The sequence below is a fragment of the Aquarana catesbeiana genome, linkage group LG02 (assembly GCF_042186555.1).
Source record: "Aquarana catesbeiana isolate 2022-GZ linkage group LG02, ASM4218655v1, whole genome shotgun sequence".
In the NCBI taxonomy this organism is placed as follows: domain Eukaryota; kingdom Metazoa; phylum Chordata; class Amphibia; order Anura; family Ranidae; genus Aquarana; species Aquarana catesbeiana.
Window position 1 is genome coordinate 60617147 of NC_133325.1, and position 24683 is coordinate 60641829.

General features: G+C 44.5%; 1 protein-coding gene across 1 annotated transcript in view; it reads left to right on the forward strand.

Annotated features, from left to right (window-relative positions):
• Nucleotides 1-24683, forward strand: part of LOC141126910 (putative N-acetylated-alpha-linked acidic dipeptidase) — a 127837-nt gene that overhangs the window by 2974 nt on the left and 100180 nt on the right. Inside the window, exons 2-3 of the mRNA XM_073612968.1 lie at nt 2211-2319; nt 24322-24508. Coding sequence (XP_073469069.1) covers nt 2211-2319; nt 24322-24508 — 296 coding nt within the window. The remainder of the gene's footprint in view (nt 1-2210; nt 2320-24321; nt 24509-24683) is intronic.

A 24683-nucleotide genomic window follows, 5' to 3' on the forward strand; every position in this document is an offset into this window, starting at 1 on the left:
GTAATTAAATTTGCTCGTACAGCTAACACTCACCTCCCCCTCCAGACTGACAATGCTGCTATTTTAAAGGTGCCCCCTGTGCTTTTTCATCCAGAGTGGGGGCACTCCAATACAGGAGGTGTGTTTACTGGCCAGATGACCAGGTGAAAAAAACTAAAAAAGAAAACAAAGGCAGCCACTACCTCTAATGACGGGTAAGCTGCAATATATTACATTTTTGGTTTAATGTTTAATACCACTTAAAAAAAAAAAGTAGTAGGTCCTGAAAACCTATGACCCTGGGTATAAAAGGGAAGAGAATTACCTTTTAGGTCAGACTGCTCCCTTCAAATTATGATGCTAATGGACCAAGTTTGTGGCACAATTATAAAGCAACAAGAAATGAAATAATTCATCTCTAAGTAGAGTTCCCCTTAATGTGTGCAGATTTTGTGCACAGAGTCCTTTAATTGGGGGGAGAAGAGGAGAGTGGAGGAGTCCTTGTGATGTAGATGTTCAATGTCTTCAGCTAGCTCAACAAGGGCCCAGAAGGATTGCTGTGTAATGGTGACCAGCAACAGAAAATTGCATGTGCAAAGTGTTACCTTTTTGAGGCCTTAAAATGATTGTAAAGTCTCTTTTTTTTTTTTTTTTTTTTTCCTATTAAAATAACAAACATGTTATACTTACCTGCTATGTTGCAGTTGATTTGCACAGAGCAGCCCCGATGTCCCTCTTCGGCGCTCCTGGCCCCTCCCTCCTGTTGAGTGCCCCCACAGCAAGCAGCTTGCTATGGGGGCACCCGAGCCGAGCTGCAGCTCCCTGTGTCCATTCAGACATGGAGCTGTGGTTCGGCCCCGCTTCCTCTCTCTCCTGATTGGCTAACTGGCTTTGACAGCAGGGGGAGTCAATGGTGCCGCTGCTGTGCCCCAGCCAATCCGGAGGGAGAGTCCCGGAAGGCCGAGACACTCGGCATCCCATTACACCTCTTGGGTAGCGCTACATTTTAAAAATAAGGGTGTATGCTGTGACCATAGAATCCCTTTAAACTAATATCTGGCTACAGACTGGAAATGAAAAGTACATTTTTACATTATTAAATAATAACTTCATTAACCGCTTGCCGACCGGCTCACGCCGATATACGTCGGCAGAAGGGCATGTACAGGCATATTAACGTACCTGTACGTTACCCTTTAAGAAGCGGTTTGCGCCCGCCGCGAGCTCCGTGATTGTGATCGCAGGTCCTGCGGACACTCGATGTCTGTGGGGATACCCGCGATCGTCTCACGGAGAGGAAGAACGGGGAAATGCTGATGTAAACAAGCATCTCCCCGTTCTGTCCAGTGACAGGACACTGATCACCGCTCCCTGTAATCGGGAGCGGTCATCAGTGATGTGTCACACATAGCCCCCCCCACAGTTAGAATCACTCCCTAGGACACACTTAACCCCTACAGCGCCCCCTAGTGGTTAACCCCTTCACTGCCAGTCACATTTACACAGTAATCAATGCATTTTTAATCGCACTGATCGCTGTATAAATGTGAATGGTCCCAAAATAGCGCCAAAAGTGTCCGATGTGTCCGCCATAATGTCGCAGTCACGATAAAAATCGCTGATCGCTGCCATTACTAGTAAAAAAAAAAAAAAATATTAATAAAAATGACATAAAACTATCCCCTATTTTGTAGATGCTATAACTTTTGCGCAACCAATCAATAAACGCTTATTGCGATTTTTTTTTTTTTTTTTTTTTTACCAAAAATATGTGGAAGAATACGTATCGGCCTAAACTGAGGGAAAAAATGTTTTTTTTTATATATTTTTTGGGGGATATTATAGCAAAAAATAAAAAATAATGCGTTTTTTTTTTCAAAATTATCGCTATTTTTTGGTTTATTCGCAAAAAATAAAAACCGCAGAGGTGATCAAATACCACCAAAAGAAAGCTCTATTTGTGGGGGAAAAAAGGACGTCAATTTTGTTTGGGAGCAACGTCGCACGACCGCGCAATTGTCAGTTAAAGCGACGTAGTGCCGAATCGCAAAAAGTGCTCTGGTCTTTGGCCAGCCAAATGGTCCGGGGCTTAAGTGGTTCATCATGTGTATCGAGTAGCATTTTTATTTAATAAGTCTTTTACTTTGCCGTGTTATGTTGAAATCTGGAGAGAACGCAGTACAGGATCTTATTATGGTTGCAGTTTACACTTTACTGTCTTCCTCAAATAGGATGGTTTGCAAAATCCACTGGACACTCGAGGGCCACTCCAGAAACTCAAAGTATGAGAAAAGCATTCTGGGATGAGATGAAGGCGGAAAATATTAAACAGTATCTACAGTAAGTTCTCTACACTACTGTTACATCTCTGTAATGTCTTGGCTTTTTAACCAGTAAGTCAAATATAGAGAATTGTACACACCACTCATACTCACCTGATGTTTTACCAGGATTCTGAACCAATCCAGCTAGGGAAACACTTCTGTGTGCCAATCCTGCCGTAATCATCTCACTGCTTCAGAAGACCTCACTACCTATACATAGATTGCTCCTTTTAAAATGCCGCTATATACATACAACCTTAGACCCGGTCTGCCTGGACACAGTATGGTCACCTGCTGTCTTGGCACCATCCACAGGCAGCTTAGCTACTTACCTACCGGGCACTTCCACCCAGGACCGGATTAACATAGGGGCTATTGGAGCTGCAGCTCCAGGCCCCTTACCTTACCCATTTGCCAAAAAAAAAAAAAAATCACAAAAAAAAATCTACTTCGAGGGTCGTGGCTCGGCGACCAGGGGTCACAGAGACCCCAAATCTGGGGGTTAGGTAGCTGAAGACATACCCCACCACTGATCAAAATGTGGAGCTCTTATCATCTATGGTTCCAGAGATATGGGGATCCTTGCGCAGCCTGTCAGAAGCTACATACAGAGCGGCCAGTTTAAATCCAAGCTGGCACACTGTGTTTGCAGCCTCTCCTCACTTCTTGTCAGAGGCACTGAGCTCAATGGACAGCTTAGAGCCTGCAGAGTATGACGGGCAGCACCGCCTGTCAAACTCGCCTCTTGATTTCAATGGGGCCACTCTGCAACTGCAAGCCAAACTCGCTCGCAGTAGCAGCATAGTCCAACAATGTAAAACTACCATTTAGCAATATAAAAAAAAAAAAAAGAAACAAGGAGGTGGCAGTAGCACCTCATGAACGCCTGTCAGCTGCTGCTATACCACTCGTTGAAAAGCAATCCACCACAGATCACTTTTCAGAGAGCAGTAAGCATTACCGCAAATGTGAAAGAAACTTGAAACACATCATCTATTTCACACTCACCACCAACCAGGTCACTCCCCAGCCACTTTCTTTGTTAGCCACCTCCCTTCAACTTATATCACAGGTGACCATTTCCCAACCTGCAGATGACAGACCCTACTCCAAAAGATATCACTCCCAGTTACTCCTCCCACCCGCTGATTGATATCCCTCCATGACCACCTCACCCCCCCCCCCCCCCCCCCCCCGGCTGACAGACCTCTCTCCCCAGCCTGTCCCCACACACACCTTCTCACCTGCTGACCTGTGGATGGGGGAATCACTCCCACAGTGTGATTGTGTTCTGAGACTGTGTTACTGTCTTTCTATCCACACGCCTCTCCTGTACATACTGCTCACTGTCATACCCCCCACACTCCTCTCCTGTACATACTGCCCACTGTCATACCCCCCACACTCCTCTCTTGTACATAGTGCCCACTGCCATACCTTTCATACTCCTCTCCTCACTGCCTTCCCTACCCACACAATACAATGATCAGTGTTGCTAACTATAGCTGGCAGCACTGATTGTTTTGGGAAAAACCTGACCGGCTGGTTGTACTCAAGTCGATTAATAGATTGACTTGTGTACAACCAGCTAGCCCATACATAGATCGACTATGGCTGGTCTCTGCTTAATTGGCTTAATTTCAATCCATGTATGGCTCGCTTAACCACTACGCAGTCCCTAAACATCCTTCCACAAACCTTTACATTTTTCCCAGATTCCTTCATCCTCCTCACCTGTAGATAGTGCTCACTGTCATACCCTCCACACTCCTCTCCTGTACATACTTCTCACTGTCATACCCTCCACACTCCTCTCCTGTACATACTGCCCACTGTCCTACCCTCCACACTCCTCTCCTGTACATACTGCCCACTGTCATACCCTCCACACTCCTCTCCTGTACATACTGCCCACTGTCTTACCCTCCACACTCCTCTCCTGTACATACTGCCCACTGTCATACCCTCCACACTCCTCTCCTGTACATACTGCCCACTGTCATACCCTCCACACTCCTCTCCTGTACATACTGCTCACTGTCATACCCTCCACACTCCTCTCCTGTACATACTGCCCACTGTCATACCCTCCACACTCCTCTCCTGTACATACTGCCAACTGTCATACCCTCCACACTGCTCTCCTGTACATACTGCCAGCTGTCATACCTCCCGCACTCCTCTCTTGTACATAATGCCCACTGCCATACCTTTCATACTCATCTCCTGTACATAGTGCCCACCGTTATACCCTCCACATTCCTCTCCTTCACCTGCGCATACTTCCCACTTTTATACCATCCATACTCCACCCCTATGCCTCTTACCCACAAAAACAGTTCTTTAAAAAAATATTGAATATACTTAATGTTACCAGCTCTAGAATGGGCACACTTTTGTTAGTTCAACTAGAGGAACTCTTCTCCGTCCTCATATTTGTTTTGCCCATTATTAGTACTGTACTCATTTAATTTTATGATTACTACTGTGATGTATAGAGGAACATGGGGGATGTCAGCTACTCTAAATATACCACTAAAAAAAGTGTCCCTGAAAATATTTTTTAAATGTTGGTAACTATGCACTTGGGCACTGCCCAATGGCCACCGGGTCAGTAGGGGGCCCCATGAGAGGCTCCTGTGATATTAAAGCGGTAGTAAACTTCGCTAACATTACTACTTTTTAGAGGCCCTGAGGTAGGTTATGCCATAATGTACTAGTATGCACAACATATTAGCACATTAGGGTACACTTACCTGTCAGACTGAGCACTCAAGAACTTTTTCATAGTTTTGTTATATAAATTTTCAAATAGGTAACTTTTCTCCTTCACTGGTGGGCACTGATGAGGCTACACTGATGGGCACTGATAAGTGAGACTGATGAGGAGGCACTGGTGAGCACTGATTGGCAGCACTTTTGGGACTGCATTAATAATCAGGACATTGATTATCAGTGTACATGTTCCTTTTAAAGAAGCCTGTTATCTGCTCTCCTCTCCTGACGCTGTCAGCATGACGAAAGGAATGGCGATAACCGGCTTCTGTTTACATACGTGATCATCTGTGATTGGACACATCTGATCACGTGGTAAAGAGACGCTGATTGGCTCTTTACCTCAATCTCTGATCAGCAATGTCCTCCAGACACTGTGATCACAATGAGGGAGTGAGGGAATATTTCAAAAAAGGAACCAGACTTAAAAAAAAAAAAAAAAAAAAATCTGACAGAGGTTTTACCCTATTTCCGAGATATCCCAAGCTGGAAAAAAACAATTTTGGCTGAAATGAGTATTTACACATTATTGGCAGTAGCATGCTCTTCAGCAAATCTGAGCCCCACAAGAGGGCAGACATCCTGGTCACCAAATGAGATAATTGCCTTGTCCTCTGTACCAGGTAACCAGAAGATAACTTCCTGAATGTGATGAATAGAACTTGATGATTCAAGCACATAATGATTTGATTGCCATGTTTTTTAAATTGGATTGGATTTTCCTTCTGTATAGAGACTCTGAAATACTACTTTAGTCTTAGAACTGAGCAGTCGTATGTCCTATATTTGGAGGATCAGTATACTGTGTTTTTATTTTTAATGGACAAAGAAGACATTATGGGGTTTAATTACTAAAGCTGGAGAGTGCAAAACCACTTCTGCATAGAAACCAATCAGCTTCTAATCTCAGTTTGTTCAATTCAGCTATGGCAATAAAACCTGGAGGCTGATTGGTTTATATGCAGAAGTAAGGCTGATTTTGCACTATCCAGCTTTAGTAAATAAACCCCCGATGCAACTTTGTGGAGCTAAAAATGAAGCTCTGTTTAGCAAAAAAAAAAAAACATGGAGTCCCTCTTCCCCTATCCCTACTACATAGAGGGTGAACATTTGGGCACATTTGTATAAGGAGCCACAAGTAAAATGGGATTCTCCACAGGCACTCCAGAGTCAGAGAACAGTCCAGTGCTTTGTTTTTGTTTTTTGAGGGATTAGAACCTGGATAAGGATTGCGAAATTATGAGATGCCCACTTGTCTTCATAAAAACTTCAGGGACAACTTTCCTATATACAGTCTATATACACTCCCTCTCTTCCTCCAGCACACTTGCTTGCAGAACTCCACTGGCACACTGATGGTTAATCCGACAAAGCACTCAATCAGATTTTTGAGCAAAAGCCTGTCATAGCCAGGAACCCTTTAGGTGTGTAGCAAATAAGTCAGTGTACATCCCGCATACATCCCTGTGGCTACTGATCCCAGCACAACCTCTTCAGGCACTGCCAACCTGCCTGGCTGCAGCTACCCCTTTCACTAGCCCTCCTGGCTACTTCTCCTCAGTCCTCTCTAGGCTAAAACACTCACCAGCCACCCGGTTGACTGCTCAGGACATCTCCCAGACATGCTGACTCTCTCCTGCTGTCCTCTCCATGCCTCCAGGAAGGGGTTCCTTCGTGTGTTGTGGGGATCCTTCTAACACCCGAGCCCCAGGCCCAAGGTCATGCCCCATCCCCAGACTAGGGGACATCTTCAAGGGCCCCCAACAGCCTCCTCAGCACTCCATATCCAACTTCCACTTGACTGCCCCCTGCTGGCAGGACCCATGCACATTTATGAGGTAAACAGGCCCCCTTCCAGCCCCTTTCTGCCAGGGATTAGTCAGGACCCCATAAATATGCCAAGCAGCTCCTCCTGGCTTCCGCCCACTACTTCTGGTAGCTTCTCCAAGGTTCCAGAAAGCAGGGGGAGGCACCAGAAATGCTGCTTGTTGAGTCATTCAGCCTCCCTGAGTCACTCAACCCTGACCCAGATTCAACCCAGGCCTGTCTCTCAGCCAAGCCAAATTTTCCTACTCTAACAACTAACTACTGTATATGCATCTAATCTACCACACTAGAGACATTTGATTTCAGATATTTAAATTACTAGGTGTATTAAAAAAAAAACAATTCCTCTGGAATTATTTTATGACGGCTAGTGCAAAGGTTGTCAATCAGCCAGGTGTTTGTTTTCCTGATTAATTATTCATCTGTCTAGCTTAGACTGGGTAGGAAAGGACCTTACTGAGACTCAACCATGTTTTTAGTGGACATTCCAGTCCAGTAAAGTGAACGACCAAAAGACAGTGCGGGGTTTTATTAAAGAGTGTGGTAGACACCCTATCTGTCGGAGCTTTGCACCAGATTTATGTACCAACATGAATCTGTTGGAGGCTAGCGTGGACGTAGGAGTATCCATACTGGTGCACTCCCTCCCCAGCCACCGTGCCCATCACATAGACAAGCGTATGGTCAAGGAGTTTTGTAGTGGCGTGGGCAGAGCCTTATGGGGGACTGAGACACTAGTTCCCCATCAGGTCTGCCTTGCTTTTGATTGCTAGTGCACAAAGCTGGGTGGATGGTGGCTTTCAAATCTGTCCACTGCTGTCAATAGCAAGGTGGATCTAATAGAGGACTAGTCTCTCAGTCCCCCCTACGGCCATGGGGACTAGTTCCCCTATCAGGTCTGCCTTCCCTGTGAGCTTGTCATTTTCCAAATCTTACCAATGCCATATCCGGATAATGACAACACCAATATCCCTGAGCCTTTTTATACATTTAACCTAAAGAGCAACCCCACTTTCATGGAAACCAAATATAGAAAATAAAACAAACATAGCTATAGCAAATAAGTTGAACTACAATATTATTCAGAATTACCTTTTCCTCTTCAATCTGCAGCCACTGTAATTTTCTGTAAAATAAAAAATAAAATGTAATATGGCAACCTGGAGGCACGAACGTCCCCAGAAATATCAAATCCTGTTTGTGTGATTTTCCCAAAATTCTGCACTAAGGTGCAAGTCACATTTTGGGCATCCCCTGCAATAGAAATTTCAGTTTTGGTGAAATACTCCCTAATGCCCCATACACACGGTCGGACTTTGTTCGGACATTCCGACAACAAAGTCCTAGGATTTTTTCCGACGGATGTTGGCTCAAACTTGTCTTGCATACACACGGTCACACAAAGTTGTCGGAAAATCCGATCGCTCTAAACGCGGTGACGTAAAACACGTACGTCGGGACTCTAAACGGGGCAGTGGCCAATAGCTTTCATCTCTTTATTTATTCTGAGCATGCGTGGCACTTTGTCCGTCGGATTTGTGTACACACGATCGGAATTTCCGACAACGGATTTTGTTGTTGGAAAATTTTATCTCCTGCTCTCCAACTTTGTGTGTCAGAAAATCCGATGGAAAATGTCCGATGGAGCCCACACAGGGTCGGAATTTCCGACAACATGCTCCGATCGGACATTTTCCATCGGAAAATCCGACCGTGTGTACGGGGCATTAGGGTTCAATACTTACAAAGGAATGGAGACACTGTAGCTTTTCTTATTAGAACACTGAATGTGCACTAGATGATTATAATGAACCAGACCCTCCCATTCAGAATAAAAAAAACGCTATTTCTTCAGAGCAGCAAAAGGTAGTGATGTGCTACAAAGTTTGATAAAAGAGTTTTTTTGGTTTTTTTTCCCATCAGTAAAAGTAGAGTTAATTTTTAAAGTGTAACTAAACTCTCTCAATCAACATTAAATATTTTTTAGGAGGAAGGTATATTATATTTACTCTTTACTCTTTTCATTTTTTTTTTTTTTTTTACATTTCTCCTATTTCTATTTGGGTATTGGCCTAGGCTAAAATAACGTCATACCTCCCAGGAGTTTTCATGAGTATTTTATTTTGAAATAAAACTACCTCCAAAAAAGTGTCCTAAATGCTTTATTGAATTTCCTAGAGTGATTGGAAGCTGTATGTACCAATTGCTTCTTACAGCTGAGTTTTAAAGCGGAACTAAAAGATAAATACTCACCTTTCCCTCACTGCCATCAACATCTTCTCCTGTCTGTGGGTTGTAGGCCATCTTCATTGGCCGGTGCAGGATGACATCACTCCTGCACATGTGTAGGAGCTGGTCATTGCAGCACACAGGGCTCGGCTGCTGCACATGCTCAGTCTGGCATCGCTGTGAGCAGGCAGGTAGGTGTAGTTTATTGCAGAAGATATATTGCATGTCTCTTCTGCAATAAAAAGCCTGCCTGCTCACTGTATTTAACAGAAGAACTTTAGTTCTACTTTTTCTAAAAATGGGAAGAAGCATACATAGGCCATTGATAACAAACTACCTTCGGGCAATGTCTGGGTTAGTGCCACTTCTTAGTGTGGTCCATCTCCTGGGCGTTTTGGGTGGGTGGAGTATGTACCCCTTGATTGTAAGCTGGTGTGGGTTGAGTGCTAGGCAGAAGGAATAATGGGAACAGGGTAGCCCTGATATACATTTAGGTCTGTAGCCTGGGAAAGAGAGGGCTCTTTGGGGCCCGGACTTATGCCTCGTTTCTACTGAGCGGATCGGTTCGGTTTGGTACGGTACGCTATTTTGAGTGTTTCCATTTTGAAAGCAGCCCATACAACCGAACCGCACCATTCTGGGTCCTGCTTCAGATGAGGGGCCATAGAAAATGGTGCGGTTCGGTTAGGGCGGAGCTACGATACATTCCACTGATTGGCGGACGTGTGACGCCATGCTAGGCATTTTTTCTAAACCCACGTATGGCCCCTGGCGGTCCCACTTGCAGGCTTTTCGCATTGACATTCCTTCAATTGCAGAGGTGAGCCTCAGGGGAATTGTTCGTACAAGATGGCAGAATTTTTCCCTTGCAGGTGTGTGCATACTCTAAAAAAGAAGAGGATCAGTGCCCTGGGCCATCATGGGGAGAACTGGCAGTGAATTAGGGCTGCCAACACATCCATATCCAAGAATACAGGTCCAATTTGTCCAACAATGTGCTTAGTCGTAGAGCTTAAACTTTGACAAAGCACATTGATGTGCCAAATGGTTCAAAGTTCTCCTGACCTCTGGCTGTAGAAATACCTGTCTGGTGTTTATTGACAAAAAACATTGTTTTTAAAATGGATGTAGCTGGATTAACCTAGTGTTCTATATGACTAGAGCAGTGTTTCTCAACTCCAGTCCTCAAGGCGCCCCAACAGGTCACGTTTTCAGGATTTCCATTATTTTGCATAGGTGATTTGATCAGTTGCACTGCCTTAGTAATTACCACAGCCTTTTCAAATCTGAGGGAAATCCTGAAAACATGACCAGTTGGGGCGCCTTGAGGACTGGAGTTGATAAACACTGGACTAGAGCACACCTCTCCACTTTCTGAGGTGAGAAAGAGGGACACCTAGTATAAAGTACCTAGGCAAAGGACACATCACTGTCAAGATTAACTCTTTGCTGAAGCCTCCCGGTGGCCTTTAGGCCTCATGCACACTGGACGTTTTTTGAAGTTTTTAAGTTTTTATAGCAGCTGTTTTTGGCTGTAGACATTTTTTTTTCTACAGTCATTAAACTCTCCATCATGTTATCCTATGTGTCCATGCACACATAGGCTGTTATCAGCAGTTTTGGGCAGTGGCGTTTTTGAGCAGTAAAAAACCCCCCAAAACTAGTGGGTTCTGAGAGACGTTTTTCAGCTGTAAAAACGCTCTAACGCTGATGAACGTCAATAAATGCTCAAAAACATCGCTCACCAGCTATTTTTAACATTTTTGATCCATTGAAAAAAATAAAAAGTAAAAGAAATTTTTCTTAAAAAAAAAAAAAAAAAAATAACGCCAATAAGCGCTAAAAAAAACGTTATTGCAAAAACGTTGAAAAAAGTTGAAAAACTCACTGCAAAGCTACTGACGTTTTTATAACGTTCTATTAAAGTGGTTGTAAACCCTGGTAAAAAAAAAAAAGACCTGCAAGACAAAGGCATAATGAGCTAGTATGGATAGCACACTAGCTCATTATGAATTACTTACCCAAGAACGAAGCCCCCGCAGCCATCCTCGTCTCCCCCTCCAGCCGGCGACATCTCTCCCGGGGGTTACTTCCGGCTATCGCCGCTCCGGCGCTGTGGTTGGCCGGAGCCACGATGAAGTCACTCTCACGCGTGCGCACGGGAGCCGCCGGTAACAGAACACAGGCTGAAGCAACGACACATACGTGCCATTGCTTCAGTTTGCCCCAGTGCACATGTGCCGATGTCACCGGCAGATGCAGGGGACAGGGGATATCTCCTAAACCGTGCAGGTTTAGGAGATATCCTGGGTAACTACAGGTAAGCTTTATTATAGGCTTACCTGTAGTATAAAGTTGTTGTAAAGGGTTTACAACCACTTTAACGTCCAGTGTGCATGAGGCCTTTAGGGGGGACTAAAGGCAAGAAATACTCACATTTGGCTCCAATAGTCTGACACCTGTGAGGTCCTTTGCTGGGCACTGGCATCAGCCTGGCTTCCTCCAGGTGTCAGACTACAGCCATCTTTGGTTACCCAGGACGGGATGATGTCGCTTTTGCACATGTGCAAGAATCATTCATTCCTACACTGACCTTATGCCGGAAATGTAAAGGAAGCAGCTCAGTGTACATTCTACAGAGGGTTGTGAACAGCCTTATTTTATAAGTGGATCCTAATGCCGAGAGGCAGAGATGGAGTTCCTGATCATGTGACCCCTGTGATAGACTGGTCACATGATCGGGAGCCCATACCTCTGTCCTGCAATTGTAAACTGTGATAGCTCAGTCATTGTGCTGGGAGCACACTCAGCGGAGTCCCATTGGCCCATACAGAGTATGTGGCAACTGGGCATTAAGACCCACTTGGCAAGCTGTTACGGTACATACTGTATATGCTTTTCAATGATGTGAACAGGTTAATATGCAAAATATTATTGGTTAAACCCTGAGGTGTCCTTTTGCCACTTCCCTTTGTTTTATAATGGCTTTTATGCAATGAAATGCAATGCAATGCAATTCATTTTTAAAATGCAATTAATTTTAATGGCTGAATTAATAGTTCAGAGACGTAAAAAACTTTGATAGTTAAACAGTAGATTTTTCTTTTAGTAAAGTTTATACATTATGCCGTGTACACACGACTGGACTTTTCGGCATCAAAGGTCCGACGGAACGAATCCGTCGCACAATTCAATCGTCTGTGGGCTTCATCTGACCTTTTCTGTCTAAAAGTCTGACGGACTTTAGAAATAGAACATGTTTCAAATCTTTCCGACGGACTCGACGCCTATCGAAAAATCAGTTAGTCTGTATGCTAGTCCGACGGACCGAAAACGACGCAAGGATAGCTATTGGCTACTGGCTATGAACTTCCTTATTCTAGTCCGGTCGTACGTCATCACGTTCGAATCAGTCGGACTTTGGTGTGATCGTGTGTAGGCAAGTCCGTTTCGTTGGAACTCCGTCGGAACTCCATCAAAGTCCTTCGGAGTTCAGTCCGTCAAAGTCCGGTCGTGTGTACACGGCATAAGATTAAAAAGATGGACAAATGAGGAGGAAAGAGGGACAGAAGGATTTGGTTCAAAATAAGGGATACATTCCGATGAGTGATATCTCAACAGTACCAATCGCTGTTTTAAGTTCATATGGTCTACATTGCAGGCAAATCTGGGTCCGATATTGGGGTCGGGATCTAAATGGTTGTTGGGTCCTCACCAATAACAGGTCTTTCTCAATCACTCTTGTCTTAGCTATTGGTCCAAAGCAATACAGAGTACAAATGTATTATTAGCAATCGATGAAGAACTGTATATACGTTGGTTTTATCCCAAAAAATATTTTGTAGGTAGATTGTATTTACCCCTTGTGCTGCTAGCCTCATAGAAGCTGTTTGGGTCTACTGTAGCTATAGAGAGCTCAATCCAGGCGAGCAAAAGACAGCATCCCTTTTTATATTGTATCTAAACCCAAGAACAGAAATTCAATATACTGCAGCTTACTGGACCTTAAATGTGATGGCTGCATTTGTTTTCTTTTTTTCTGCCTATGTTTCCTTTATTTTGGTGACCCTGCCTATACTACATTTTATGTCCTAGGGTGACCGTGTTCACCCACCATACTATATTTATGTTGGGAGTGGAGGCTGGCCGGTGTGTGTAGTCCGATCCAATAGAACAGCTACTGTAGCCAAAATTTCTGAAACATTTAATGCTGGTTTACAATAGAATGGTGTCAGAGCACACAGTGCATCACAGATTGTTGTGTAAGGGGCTGCATAGCCACAAACCTGTCAGGGTTCTGATGCTGACCCTTGTCCATAGCCAAAAGTACCTGCAATGGGCAAGTAAGCATCAGACCTGAGCCACAGAGCAACGGAAGAAGGTGACCTGGTCTGATGAATTCAAGAATGGTTTGAGGAACATACCAAGGAGTGTGAGGTGCTGACTTGGCCTCCAAATCTCAATCCAATCAAACATCAGTGGGATATGCTGAAAAAACAAGTCCGATCCATGAACGCCCCACCTTATGGGACTTAAAATATTTGCTATTGATGGCTTGGTGCCAGATACCACAGCATACCTTCATAAGTCTTGTGGAGTCCATGCCACGGTTATCGTTGGTGGTAATAATAATAATATTATGGCTGACTGGTGTATATCTCCATCTTAGTGATAAAATCACCAAATGGACATTGAATTGATTGCCAGATTTGAACATAAGCCCATAATTCAAATTGCCTATGTGTGAATGGAGCCTTAGGAACACAATATACCCCCTCTCAGTGGCAATGTGCACTGAAGGTTATTTACCCAACCTCTCACTACAACTCCCTTTGGGAGCTGACCCAACGGTGGTACCCTCATCGAGGATCTCCACATTCAAACCGCAACTATCCCCTTTATGCTGGAGAGGATGCTGATTGGAAGGGTCCCTATTTTATACCTTTCTGGAGCTGTCCAATTCTACATAGGTTTTGGGAAGAAACCTTTATGCCCCGTACACACGGTCATACATTGATCGGACATTCCGACAACAAAATCCTAGGATTTTTTCCGACGGATGTTGGCTCAAACTTGTCTTGCATACACACAGTCACACAAAGTTGTCGGAAAATCCGATCGGTCTGAACGCGGTGACGTAAAACACGTACATCGGGACTATAAACGGGGCATTAGCCAATAGCTTTCATCTCTTTATTTATTCTGAGCATGCGTGGCACTTTGTGCGTCGGATTTGTGTACACACGATCGGAAATTCCGACAACGGATTTTGTTGTCCGAAAATTTTATAGCCTGCTCTCAAACTTTGTGTGTCGGAAAATCTGATGGAAAATGTGTGACGGAGCCTACACACGGTCGGAATTTCCGACAACAAGGTCCTATCACACATTTTCCGTCGGAAAATCCGACCGTGTGTACAGGGCATTAGTCTTATCTCAGACGTTGCTCAGATCCCAATCTCTCCATCACCCGGCTTAGAAGAGCGGCCTTTTTTTTGTTTGTTTTTAGCGGGTAAGTGGCGGCGAGGAAGAAAACAGCACAAGGAGAAGTCAGCTCAGGGTTTCTTTTTTAATAAAGGACTTGTCAAAAACTGGCTCTTGTGTTTGTTTTTTTTTAACATTTCACTGCTTTTTCAGGTGAAATGTACCCGATACCCATTCACATGGGGGGGGCGGGATCCTCCTTGTTAAAGGGTGCTTCCAGATTCCTATAAGCCCCCAACAATCGCAGCCCAGGGTTGTCAGGAAGAGGCCCTTGTGCCCATCAACATGGGGGATGGGTGCCCCCAGAGGTGGTAATAATAATAATATTATGGGTGATTGGTGTATCTCTCCATCTTAGTGATAAAATCACCAAATGGACATTATATTGATTGCCGGATTTGACCAGAAGGATAATAAAGAATAATTAGTTAATGCTAATCTCATTAAAAATAAAAACTGTGTCTGTCCATTAGGGTCCATTAGGCCTGGTATGTACCTGATGGGGACTCCATGCCTTTTTTTTTTTTTTTTTTTTTTTTTTTACATTCAGCTGACAGCTAATGACTCATGAAATTTTCCAACAACAAAATCCGTTGTCGGAAATTCCGATCGTGTGTACACAATTCCGACGCACAAAGTTCCTCGGAATCAAGCAGAAGAGCAGCACTGGCTATTGAACTTAATTTTTCTCGTCTCGTCGTATGCGTTGTATGTCACCGCGTTCTTGACGTTAGGAATTTCTGACTTTGTGCGACCGTGTGTATGCAAGACAAGTTTGAGCCAACATCCGTCGGGAAAAATCAGATGGATTTTGTTGTCGGAATGTCTGATCGTGTGTACAGGGCATAAGACTAAAACTAAATTGAAATTTGACTTAGAAATTAACACTGGCCTGTAGTGCATGTTCATACCTCAATACCATAAATAATAACATATTAGATTTTTCACTCCAGCAGTATATGAGTTTGGAAATTGTAGAGAAATGTTCACTAATGCATTACAATTTAATTACACCCATTAGATTTTAGACAACTAAAATTAGTTTTAGTCGATTAAAATGTACTGGAGATTTTAGTCAAGTAAAACGTAGGACCTTTTAGTCGACTAAAATGTCCTGGAGATTTAGTCGACTAAATACCGCTAAAACTAAAACAATTGCAGAAGACTAAAATGGGACTAAAACTAAAATGCCATTTTAGTCCTAAGAATAAGACCAAGACTAAATTGAAATTTGCTGCCAAAATTAACACTGGCCCGCTCACCTTCTTAGATGACCTATTACAGGTCAAGAAATGCCTTTATGGTGTTAACCTTGAAGGCCTGGCATCCATCTGCTAAAGTAACCTGCACTGGTGTTGTCCCCTTTAGGAGCGTTTGCCTGGATAACTTAACCCCTTCCGGGTTACTTAAACATATACAGTAAGAGGAATAAACTCATAGCGCAACAAAGATTGAATTCTTTGGCCTAAATGGCAAGTGTCAAGTCTGGAGGAAACCAGGCACCGCTCATCACTCGTCCAATACCATACCAACAGTGAAGCATGGTGGTGGCAGCGTCATGCTGTGGGAATGTTTTTCAGTGGCAGGAACTGGGAAACTAGTCAGGATCAAGGCAAAGATTAATGCAGCAATGTACAGAGACATTCTTGATGAAAACCTACTCCAGAGCGCTCTGGACCTTAGACTGGGACAAAGTTAATTTTCCAAAAGGACAACGACCCTAAGCACACAGCCAAGATAACAAAGGAGTGGCAATGAGACAACTCTGTGAATGTCCTTGAATGGCCCAGCCAGAGCCCTGACTTGAACCCGATTGAACATCTCTGTAGAGATCTTAAAATGGCTGGGCAAAGAAGCTCCCCATCCAACCTGATGGAGCTTGAGAGGTCCTCCAAAGAAGAATGGGAGAAATTGCCCAAAAATAGGTGTGCCAAGCTTGTAGCATCATACTCAAAGACTTGAGGCTGTAATTGGTGCCAAAGGTGCTTCAACAAAGTATTGAGCAAAGGCTGTGAATACTTATGTACATGGGACTTTTTTCGTTTTTTATTTTTAATAAATTTGAAAAGATTTCAAACAAACTTCTTTGTGTTGTCATTTTGGGGTATTGTTTGTAGAATTTTGAGAAAAATGTATTTAATCAATTTTGGAATAAAGCTGTAACTTCTTATGTCTCTGAGTAGACTCCAAGAAAAGGATTTTCTGGTAAGTATAAAAATTCTATTTTTTTTTTAATTTTGGATAGGGATGAGCACTAGAGCATGCGAACAGGCAAAAAGTTTGAGCGAACATTCAAACCCTATTAAAGTCTATGGGATACGAACATGAAAAATCAAAAAGTGCTAATTTTTAAGGCTTATACAGGGCCATCTTTACCGCAGGGCAAACGGGGCAGCTGCCCAGGGCCCTTTCACTGTTTGGGGCCCAAAGCAGAGCTGCCCCTTAAGCCCATGCGGTGCCAGCAAATCGGCGCTGAAGATCCCACACAGTCTGTCTGTCATAGACAGACATCAGCCAGCATTAGCTGCTCAGCAGCACGCACACACAGTGCAGCAGTTCCAGGTCAAGGAGCAGGCTGTGGGTGGACGGGGCCTTGAGCTCCACTGACGCTCTGGCCCCGCCCCTTGCTATGCTGCCTGCAAGCAAGTGTGTGCATGTGAACGTGATCGGACTCGGAGGAGCGCAGAGGCCTCAGTAGGAGGAGTCAGACTGCAGCGCAGATTCGGAGCTGAGCTGGCCAGGAGGACAAGGTAGGTTTTTTTTTTTTTTTCTCCTCCCCTGACTCCCACGCCGCACCCCATGTGTAGAACTGGAACAGACTAGAAATTTTTTAAATTTAATGGGCACACTGGCAGCATATATTGGGCACAGTGGCAGCGTTTGGCACAGTGGCAGTGTTTAATGGGCACACTGGCAGCGTTTGGCATAGTGGTAGCGTTTGGCATAGTGGCTGCAATTGATGGCACAGTGGCAGCGTTTGGGCACAGTGGCAGCGTTTGGGCACAGTGGCTGCTTTTGATGGGAACAGTGGCTGTGTTTGATGGGAACAATGGCAGCGTTTGATGGGCAAAGTGGCAGCATTTAATGGGCACAGTGGCAGCGTTTAATGGGCACAGGGGCAGCGTTTAATGGGCACAGGGGCAGCGTTTAATGGGCACAGGGGCAGCGTTTAATGGGCACAGGGGCAGCGTTTAATGGGCACAGTGGCAGCGTTTAATGGGCACCTGGCAGCGTTTAATGGGCACCGTGGCAGCGTTTAATGGGCACCGTGGCAGCATTTAATGGGCACCATGGCAGCGTTTGATGGCACAGTGGTAGCATTTAATGGGCACAGTGGCAGCGTTGGGAACAGAGGCAGCATTTGATGGCACAGTGGCTGCAATTGATGATTTTTCTTCAAAAAAATTTTGCGCCCCCCCCAAAAATTTTGAGCACCAGCCGCCGCTTAGGCTGAGAGAAGCTGTGGCTGTATTTTTTTATTACAGAGCACACAGCATTACAGCACATAGATAGCATTAGTGTATTTAACTGCTTGATGGGCTTATTTTGGGCCTGGTTGGTTCACATGTGTGTGTTTTGGCGGCCCACATTTGTGCAGGCACAGCAGCCTATTCATTTGAATGGGCTGCCATGCCTGCGTTTCCTGCAAAAACAAATGTGCATGCATCATGCAATAGGCTGTGCACACCTATGCCCATTAAGCAGTGAAGTACATCACTGTCTGTCCATTCTGCTTTTGCACCATGTGATTTACCTGCATTTCCTGCACCGGCAAACTTGCTGCATTTTTAGATGTTTAGGCCACACAAAAACACAGTGCATTTGTGTGCGCAGGAATTGCAGGTAAGTCGCATGGGGCAAAAGCAGAATGGATTTCAAGGCCACTGCATTTTTAAAATGCTGCATGCACCTTTTTTTCTGCAGGAAACGAAGGCATAGCAGCCCATTCTAATGACTCTGCTGCTGTGCTTGCGCAAATGTGGGCCGCCAAAACACATACATGTAAATATGTGATGTGACAATGGCTGTAATGTAATTGGGGTGCTGTGATGTGTAAATGGGCACTGTGAAATGAAGGGGACGCTGTGATGTGATAAGGGGCACTATAATGTGGAAATGTCTGCAATGTAATGGGGCGCTGTGACATGAAAGGAAACTGAGGACACCGTGAGACTGCTGTGAATGGGGTCTGCAAAGTTTTTTTTAGATAATTTATGTGTGTGTCTGGTTTTTGAGACGTTGCGGTGAAGAGCAAAACTGCATTGGGGGGGGGGGGCAAAAAAAAATGTTTGCCCAGGGCCCAAACCATATTAAAGATGGCCTTGGGCTTATATGCAAGTTATTGCCATAAAAAGTGTATGGGGACCCGGGGACATGTATCAATGCAAAAGTGACAGTTTTTTCAGGAGCAGTGATTTTAATAATGCTTAAAGTGAAAACATAAAAATTAAATATTCCTTTAAATATCATGTTATGTGGGTCCCCTTAGTCTGCCTGTAAAGTGGCACATCTGTGTGATGTATAGAACAGTGCCACAGCAAACATTTCTAAAGGAAAGAACTTAATTCAAACTTGCTCGCAGCTGTAATGTATTGCCGACTCGCGGCAATACAGATAGGAAAAATCAAGTAAAAAATCTGAGTGGGTTCCCCTCCCCCCCATTCAGGTCTGGTATGGATTTTAAGGAGAACTCTACACCAAAATTAAAAAAAAAAATTGGCATGGGGTCCCCCCCCAAAATCCATACCAGACCCTTATCCGAGCAAGCAGCCTGGCAGGCCAGGAAAGGGGGGGGATGAGCGAGCGCCGCCCCCCCCCGAACCATACCAGGCCACTTGCCTGACGTAACTGGATGACCCCGCCCGGACGTCACATGACAGTGGGCAGGGTCACTCTGTTATGTCACCGGGTGACCCTGCCCTTGGCTATATAACAGCTGTTACAGTCAAGAGACAGCAGTCGCCGGGAGGCCTCCCATGGAGACGGAGCTTTTTTTTTCTTTTTTAATAAAGGAATTGTCAAAAACTGTCTATTGTGGTTTTTACTTTTTGACTTTTTTTTGGTGAATGGGTAGGGGTACAATGTACCCGATACCCATTCACATGGGGGGGGGATCTGGGGGCCGCCTTGTTAAAGGGGGCTTCCAGATTCCGATAAGCCCCCCCACCCGCAGACCCCCAGAACCACCGGGCCAGGGTTGTAGGAACAAGACCCTTTACCTCATCAACATGGGGACAAGGTGTTTTGGGGGGACCCCAAATCACCCTCCCCATGTTAAGGGGAAGCGGCCTGGTATCATTCGGGGGGGGGGCGTTCACTCGTCCCCCCCCCCCCCCTTTCTTGGCCTGCCAGGCTGCTTGCTCGGATAAGGGTCTGGTATGGATTTTAGGGGGGACCCCACGCCAATTTTCTTTTTTTATTTTGGCGTGGAGTTACGGTCAAAATCTATGCCAGACCCAAGGGGCCTGATATGGATTTTGAGGGGACCCCATGCCATTTTTTTTCTTAATTCTGTCACAGGGTTCCCCTTAACCACTTCAATGCACTATTATATACTCTGCACTGACTGCACTGTGTGTATGCGTGCATATATATATATATATATATATATATATATATATATATATATATTACACTACACTAAACTGCCTGCACGCCACTAACTAACCTGCCTAATCTAGCTCAAGTTCTCAATCTCTCTCCATTAATGCACATTGCACTCTATACATGGTCGCCGTGTAAGCAGCCTTATAAAGTGTGGGGTGTGGACTTAGCCCCTGAGCCATGATTGGCCAAAGCACCTTGCCTTTGGCCAATCATGGCTCTCACAGCAGATTGTGCTGTGATTGGCCAAAGCATGCAGGTCAGGTGCATGCATTGGCCAGTCAGCAGCCGTCAATGCACTACAATCTCGCAGTGCATTATGGAATGCTCCGCTGCGCTCGAATTTGCCGCGAACGCCCCATATGTTTGTTTGTTTTACGAACAAAGGAACACCTGATGTTCAAGTTGAACTTACATTCGACTCGAACATCGGGACCATCCTTAATTTTGTAAATGGTGGAGAAGGGTTAGTGCCCTTGTCAGGTTCTTATTGTTGCGTCCCTAGTGCAGCAAGTTTCCCTCACTTCCAGCCCAGACAAAAAGTGATGTGAAATCTCTCTAGTGGGGACAAAAAACGTTTGACGATATTTTAAATTCTGTTCATGATGTCATATCCTGTGATCTCTCCACCTCCTGCATCTGGTTCTAGTGCTGCAGGAAGTGAGGAAAATGTATTCCAAATGGGGACACGGATATAAATAAAAACCAAACTGCTGTCCACTCTGAAAACTGAAGAAAAAAAGTGTTACATTTTATGAAAATGTTTCCATATTATCTACATTTTCATTGTGTGTTTTTTTTGTTTTGTTTTTTTGTACAAAAATGTAGGATAATGATTAGAACACACAATAAGAAATAAATTTAATTCCTACACATGTGCACATACACATATGTAATGAGAGCAAATCCATATCTGATAATTGCCAGTAACATTCTGCTCCATGTGGGTCAAGTCATCATAACCGTAATTATTAACCACCACGCAGTTGATGACTAACCGAACCAGACTAGCAATTAATGCTGGTAAATGAGCTGGGAGAAAAGAATATGTTATTAAGCAATGCAACCTTCTTCTGAGGTTGGAGTACATGTAATGCCGTTACTTGTCCTTTACTAATAAATGAGGATTCTCTTTGGGATTAAATAATAAGCATCTCTACTAACCGCAGGCATGGGTCAGAGGTAGGGTTGTCCCGATACCACTTTTTTAGGACCGAGTACAAGTACCGATACTTTTTTTCAAGTACTCGCCGATGCCGATTACCGATACTTTTTTTTTAATGTCACGTGACAGTTTTTTTTTTGCTATTTTTTTTTTGGGGGGGGGGGTGAACGTTGTATGTGTGTGTGGTTTTTTTTTTGTTTTCTTTTACAATTTTTATTTTTTACAATAATATTTTTTTATTATTTATTGTTGTTTTTTTTTTTTTTTTTTTAAATCAGTCCTGTTGGGGGGCTTTGGTGAGATATCAGGGGTCTTAACAGACCTCTGATATCTCCCCCTTGAGACAGAGAAAGAGACAGAGGATAGAGATTCCCCAGTCCTTTTCTCTGCAGCGTCAGCTGCACTGAGAATGAATGGAGAGAAGACAGCGGCTTCTCTCCATTCATAAACTGACACATAGTAATCACAGAAGATTACAATGTTTCAGTTATGTGAATGGACAGAGTCAGCTGACTCTATCCTTACACAAAGGAAGGAGGAGGGGGACGGAGGAACTGAGGGGGAGAACGGAGGGAACAGATGAGAGAGGAATGCAGGGGACAGATAAGGATAGAGGAACGGAGGGGGAGAGATAAGGAGAGAGGAACGGAGGGGGAGAACGGAGGGGGACAGATAAGGAGAGAGGAACGGAGGGGACAGCGGAGGGGGACAGAGGAACGGAGGGGGCATGGAGGAGGATGCAGTGACAGTCAGCGGTGACCGATCACTGCTGTATGTCACTAAAGCTGGTGAAAGCCGCTGGGGGAGAATCTTGTAACTCCCCCACGCGCCGATCACAGCTGTCCTCCAGGTATCGGTGGAAGCATCGGGAGCATTTGCCCGAGTACAAGTACTTGGGCAAATGCTCGGTATCGGTGCCGATACCGATACTAGTATCGGTATCGGGACAACCCTAGTCAGAGGTGCTACTGAAAGCTCAAGGAGATGCTCCTATCTTATCTCTTTTGAAGATCCCTATCTATTCTCTAAAGGGTAACTCCAATTTAGTGTGTAAAAAAATATAGTGTGTCTATCTATCTATCTATCTATCTATCTATCTATCTATCTATCTATCTATCTAGATATGTGGCGCCCCCCCCGGGTCTCCTGTGAGCAAGGAGGTACCTCCAGAGACAGGGAGCGAGCTTACATTCACCCCAGGGCTGAGTCCATGGCTATAATGGGAAGTTAGAACAAAATTTGGGCGCCAGTCACTTTAAGTATTTTTCGATGCTTTAATGAGAACTTTAGAGAAGTAGTAGGAGAGGGGTTGAGGGGAGGTTTCAGATACCCTTTTTGCAGATCACTTACAGACTCCTTGAATCCAAAGGCAAAACAGCTTTCTTTTAGAAGATCTTGGATACCTGGATAGGTCTCTCACACAGACCTAGCAGGCGGTAAAATGTCTGGACACAGGCAGATCCCTTTTCTGTCTCTGCGGGGAACGATCGCGTCGGCCAGACCCGCTGATTGGCTCCCCCACTGGCCAACCGGCACACGCCCACAGAGCCTCGTGCAGAGAACCAATGTACACCTACGGCGATTCGTGCAGCCGAGCCAACCTGCCGCAGTATAACTGGTTTGTAAGAGGTCAAAAAATATATATATACGCACACATTATATTGCAAAAAGTATTGGGACGCCTGCCTTTACACGCACATGAACTTTAATGGCATCCCAGTCTTAGTCCGTAGGGTTCAATATTGAGTTGGCCCACCCTTTGCAGCTATAACAGCTTCAACTCTTCTGGGAAGGCTGTCCACAAGGTTTAGGAGTGTGTCTATGGGAATGTTTGGCCATTCTTCCAGAAGAGCATTTGTGAGGTCAGGCACTGATGTGGACGAGAAGGCCTGCCTCGCAGTCTCTGCTATAATTCATCCCAAAGGTGTTCTATCAGGTTGAGGTCAGAACTCTGTGCAGGGCAGTCAAGTTCCTCCACACCAAACTCACTCATCAATGTCTTTATGGACCTTGCTTTGTGCACTGGTGCGTAGTTAAAACAGGAAGGGGACATCCCCAAAACTGTTCCCACAAAGTTGGGAGCATAAAATTGTCCAAAATGTCTTTGTATGCTGACGTCTAAGAAGTTCTCTTCACTGGAACTAAAGAGCCAAGTCCAACCCCTGAAAAACAACCCCACACCATAATCCCCCCTCCCCCCCGCCCCCTCCACCAATCTTTACACTTGGCACAATGCAGTCAGGCAAGTACTGGTCTCTCGACAACTGCCAAACCCAGACACATCCATCAGATTGCCAGACAGAGAAGCATGATTCATCACTCCAAAGAACACGTCTCCACTGCTCTAGTGTCCAGTGGCGGCTGGCTTTACACAACTACACCTGACACTTTGCATTGCACTTGGTGATGTAAGGCTTGGACGCAGCTGATCGGCCATGGAAACCCATTCCATAAGCTCTCTACACGTTGTTGTGCTAATCTGAAGGCCACACGAAGTTTGGAGGTCTGTAGCTATTGATTCCGCAGACAGTTGTCGACTTCTGCGCACTTCAGCATGCGCTGACCCCGTTCTATAATTTTTCGTGGCTGAGTTGCTGTTGTTCCTAGTTGCTTCCACTTTATTATAATACCACAGTTGACCGTGGAATATTTAATAGCAAGGAAATTTCACGGATAGACTTATTGTACAGGTGGCAACCTATCACGGTACAACGCTTGAATTCATTGAGCTCAAGAGAGTGACCCATTTTTTCACAAATGTTTGTAGGCTGTTGATGTCTTTTATTTTTGATTTAATGCTACAGGAGATGATGGTGATATATAATAATAATAATAATAATAATAATATTATTATTAATGTTTTTTTTTTCTTTAATTCAGGTATGCAGTCCAATATATATCTATATCAACCAATTTTGTATTTTATTTTTTTCAGCAACTTTTCCCGTGTTCCCCACTTAGCTGGTACGGAGGAGAACTTTCTTCTGGCCAAGCAAATCCAAGCTCAATGGAAAGAATACGGATTGGATAAAGTGGATTTAGCACCCTATGACATTCTCTTGTCGTACCCAAATGAAACAGAACCCAATTATATATCCATCCTCGATGAACATGGCACGGAGGTAAAATCACAGAAGACTCAGCATAATATTACAGTTATAAAACTCTATAGGAGGGGTAGGCAACCCCCGGCACGGGTGCAGCAAGAGGCACACAAAGCCTCTTTTGCCGACACTCGACTCCCTCCCCATCAGCAGAGCAGCACAGGGAAGTGTCAGTGATTCATTCCATGCATTC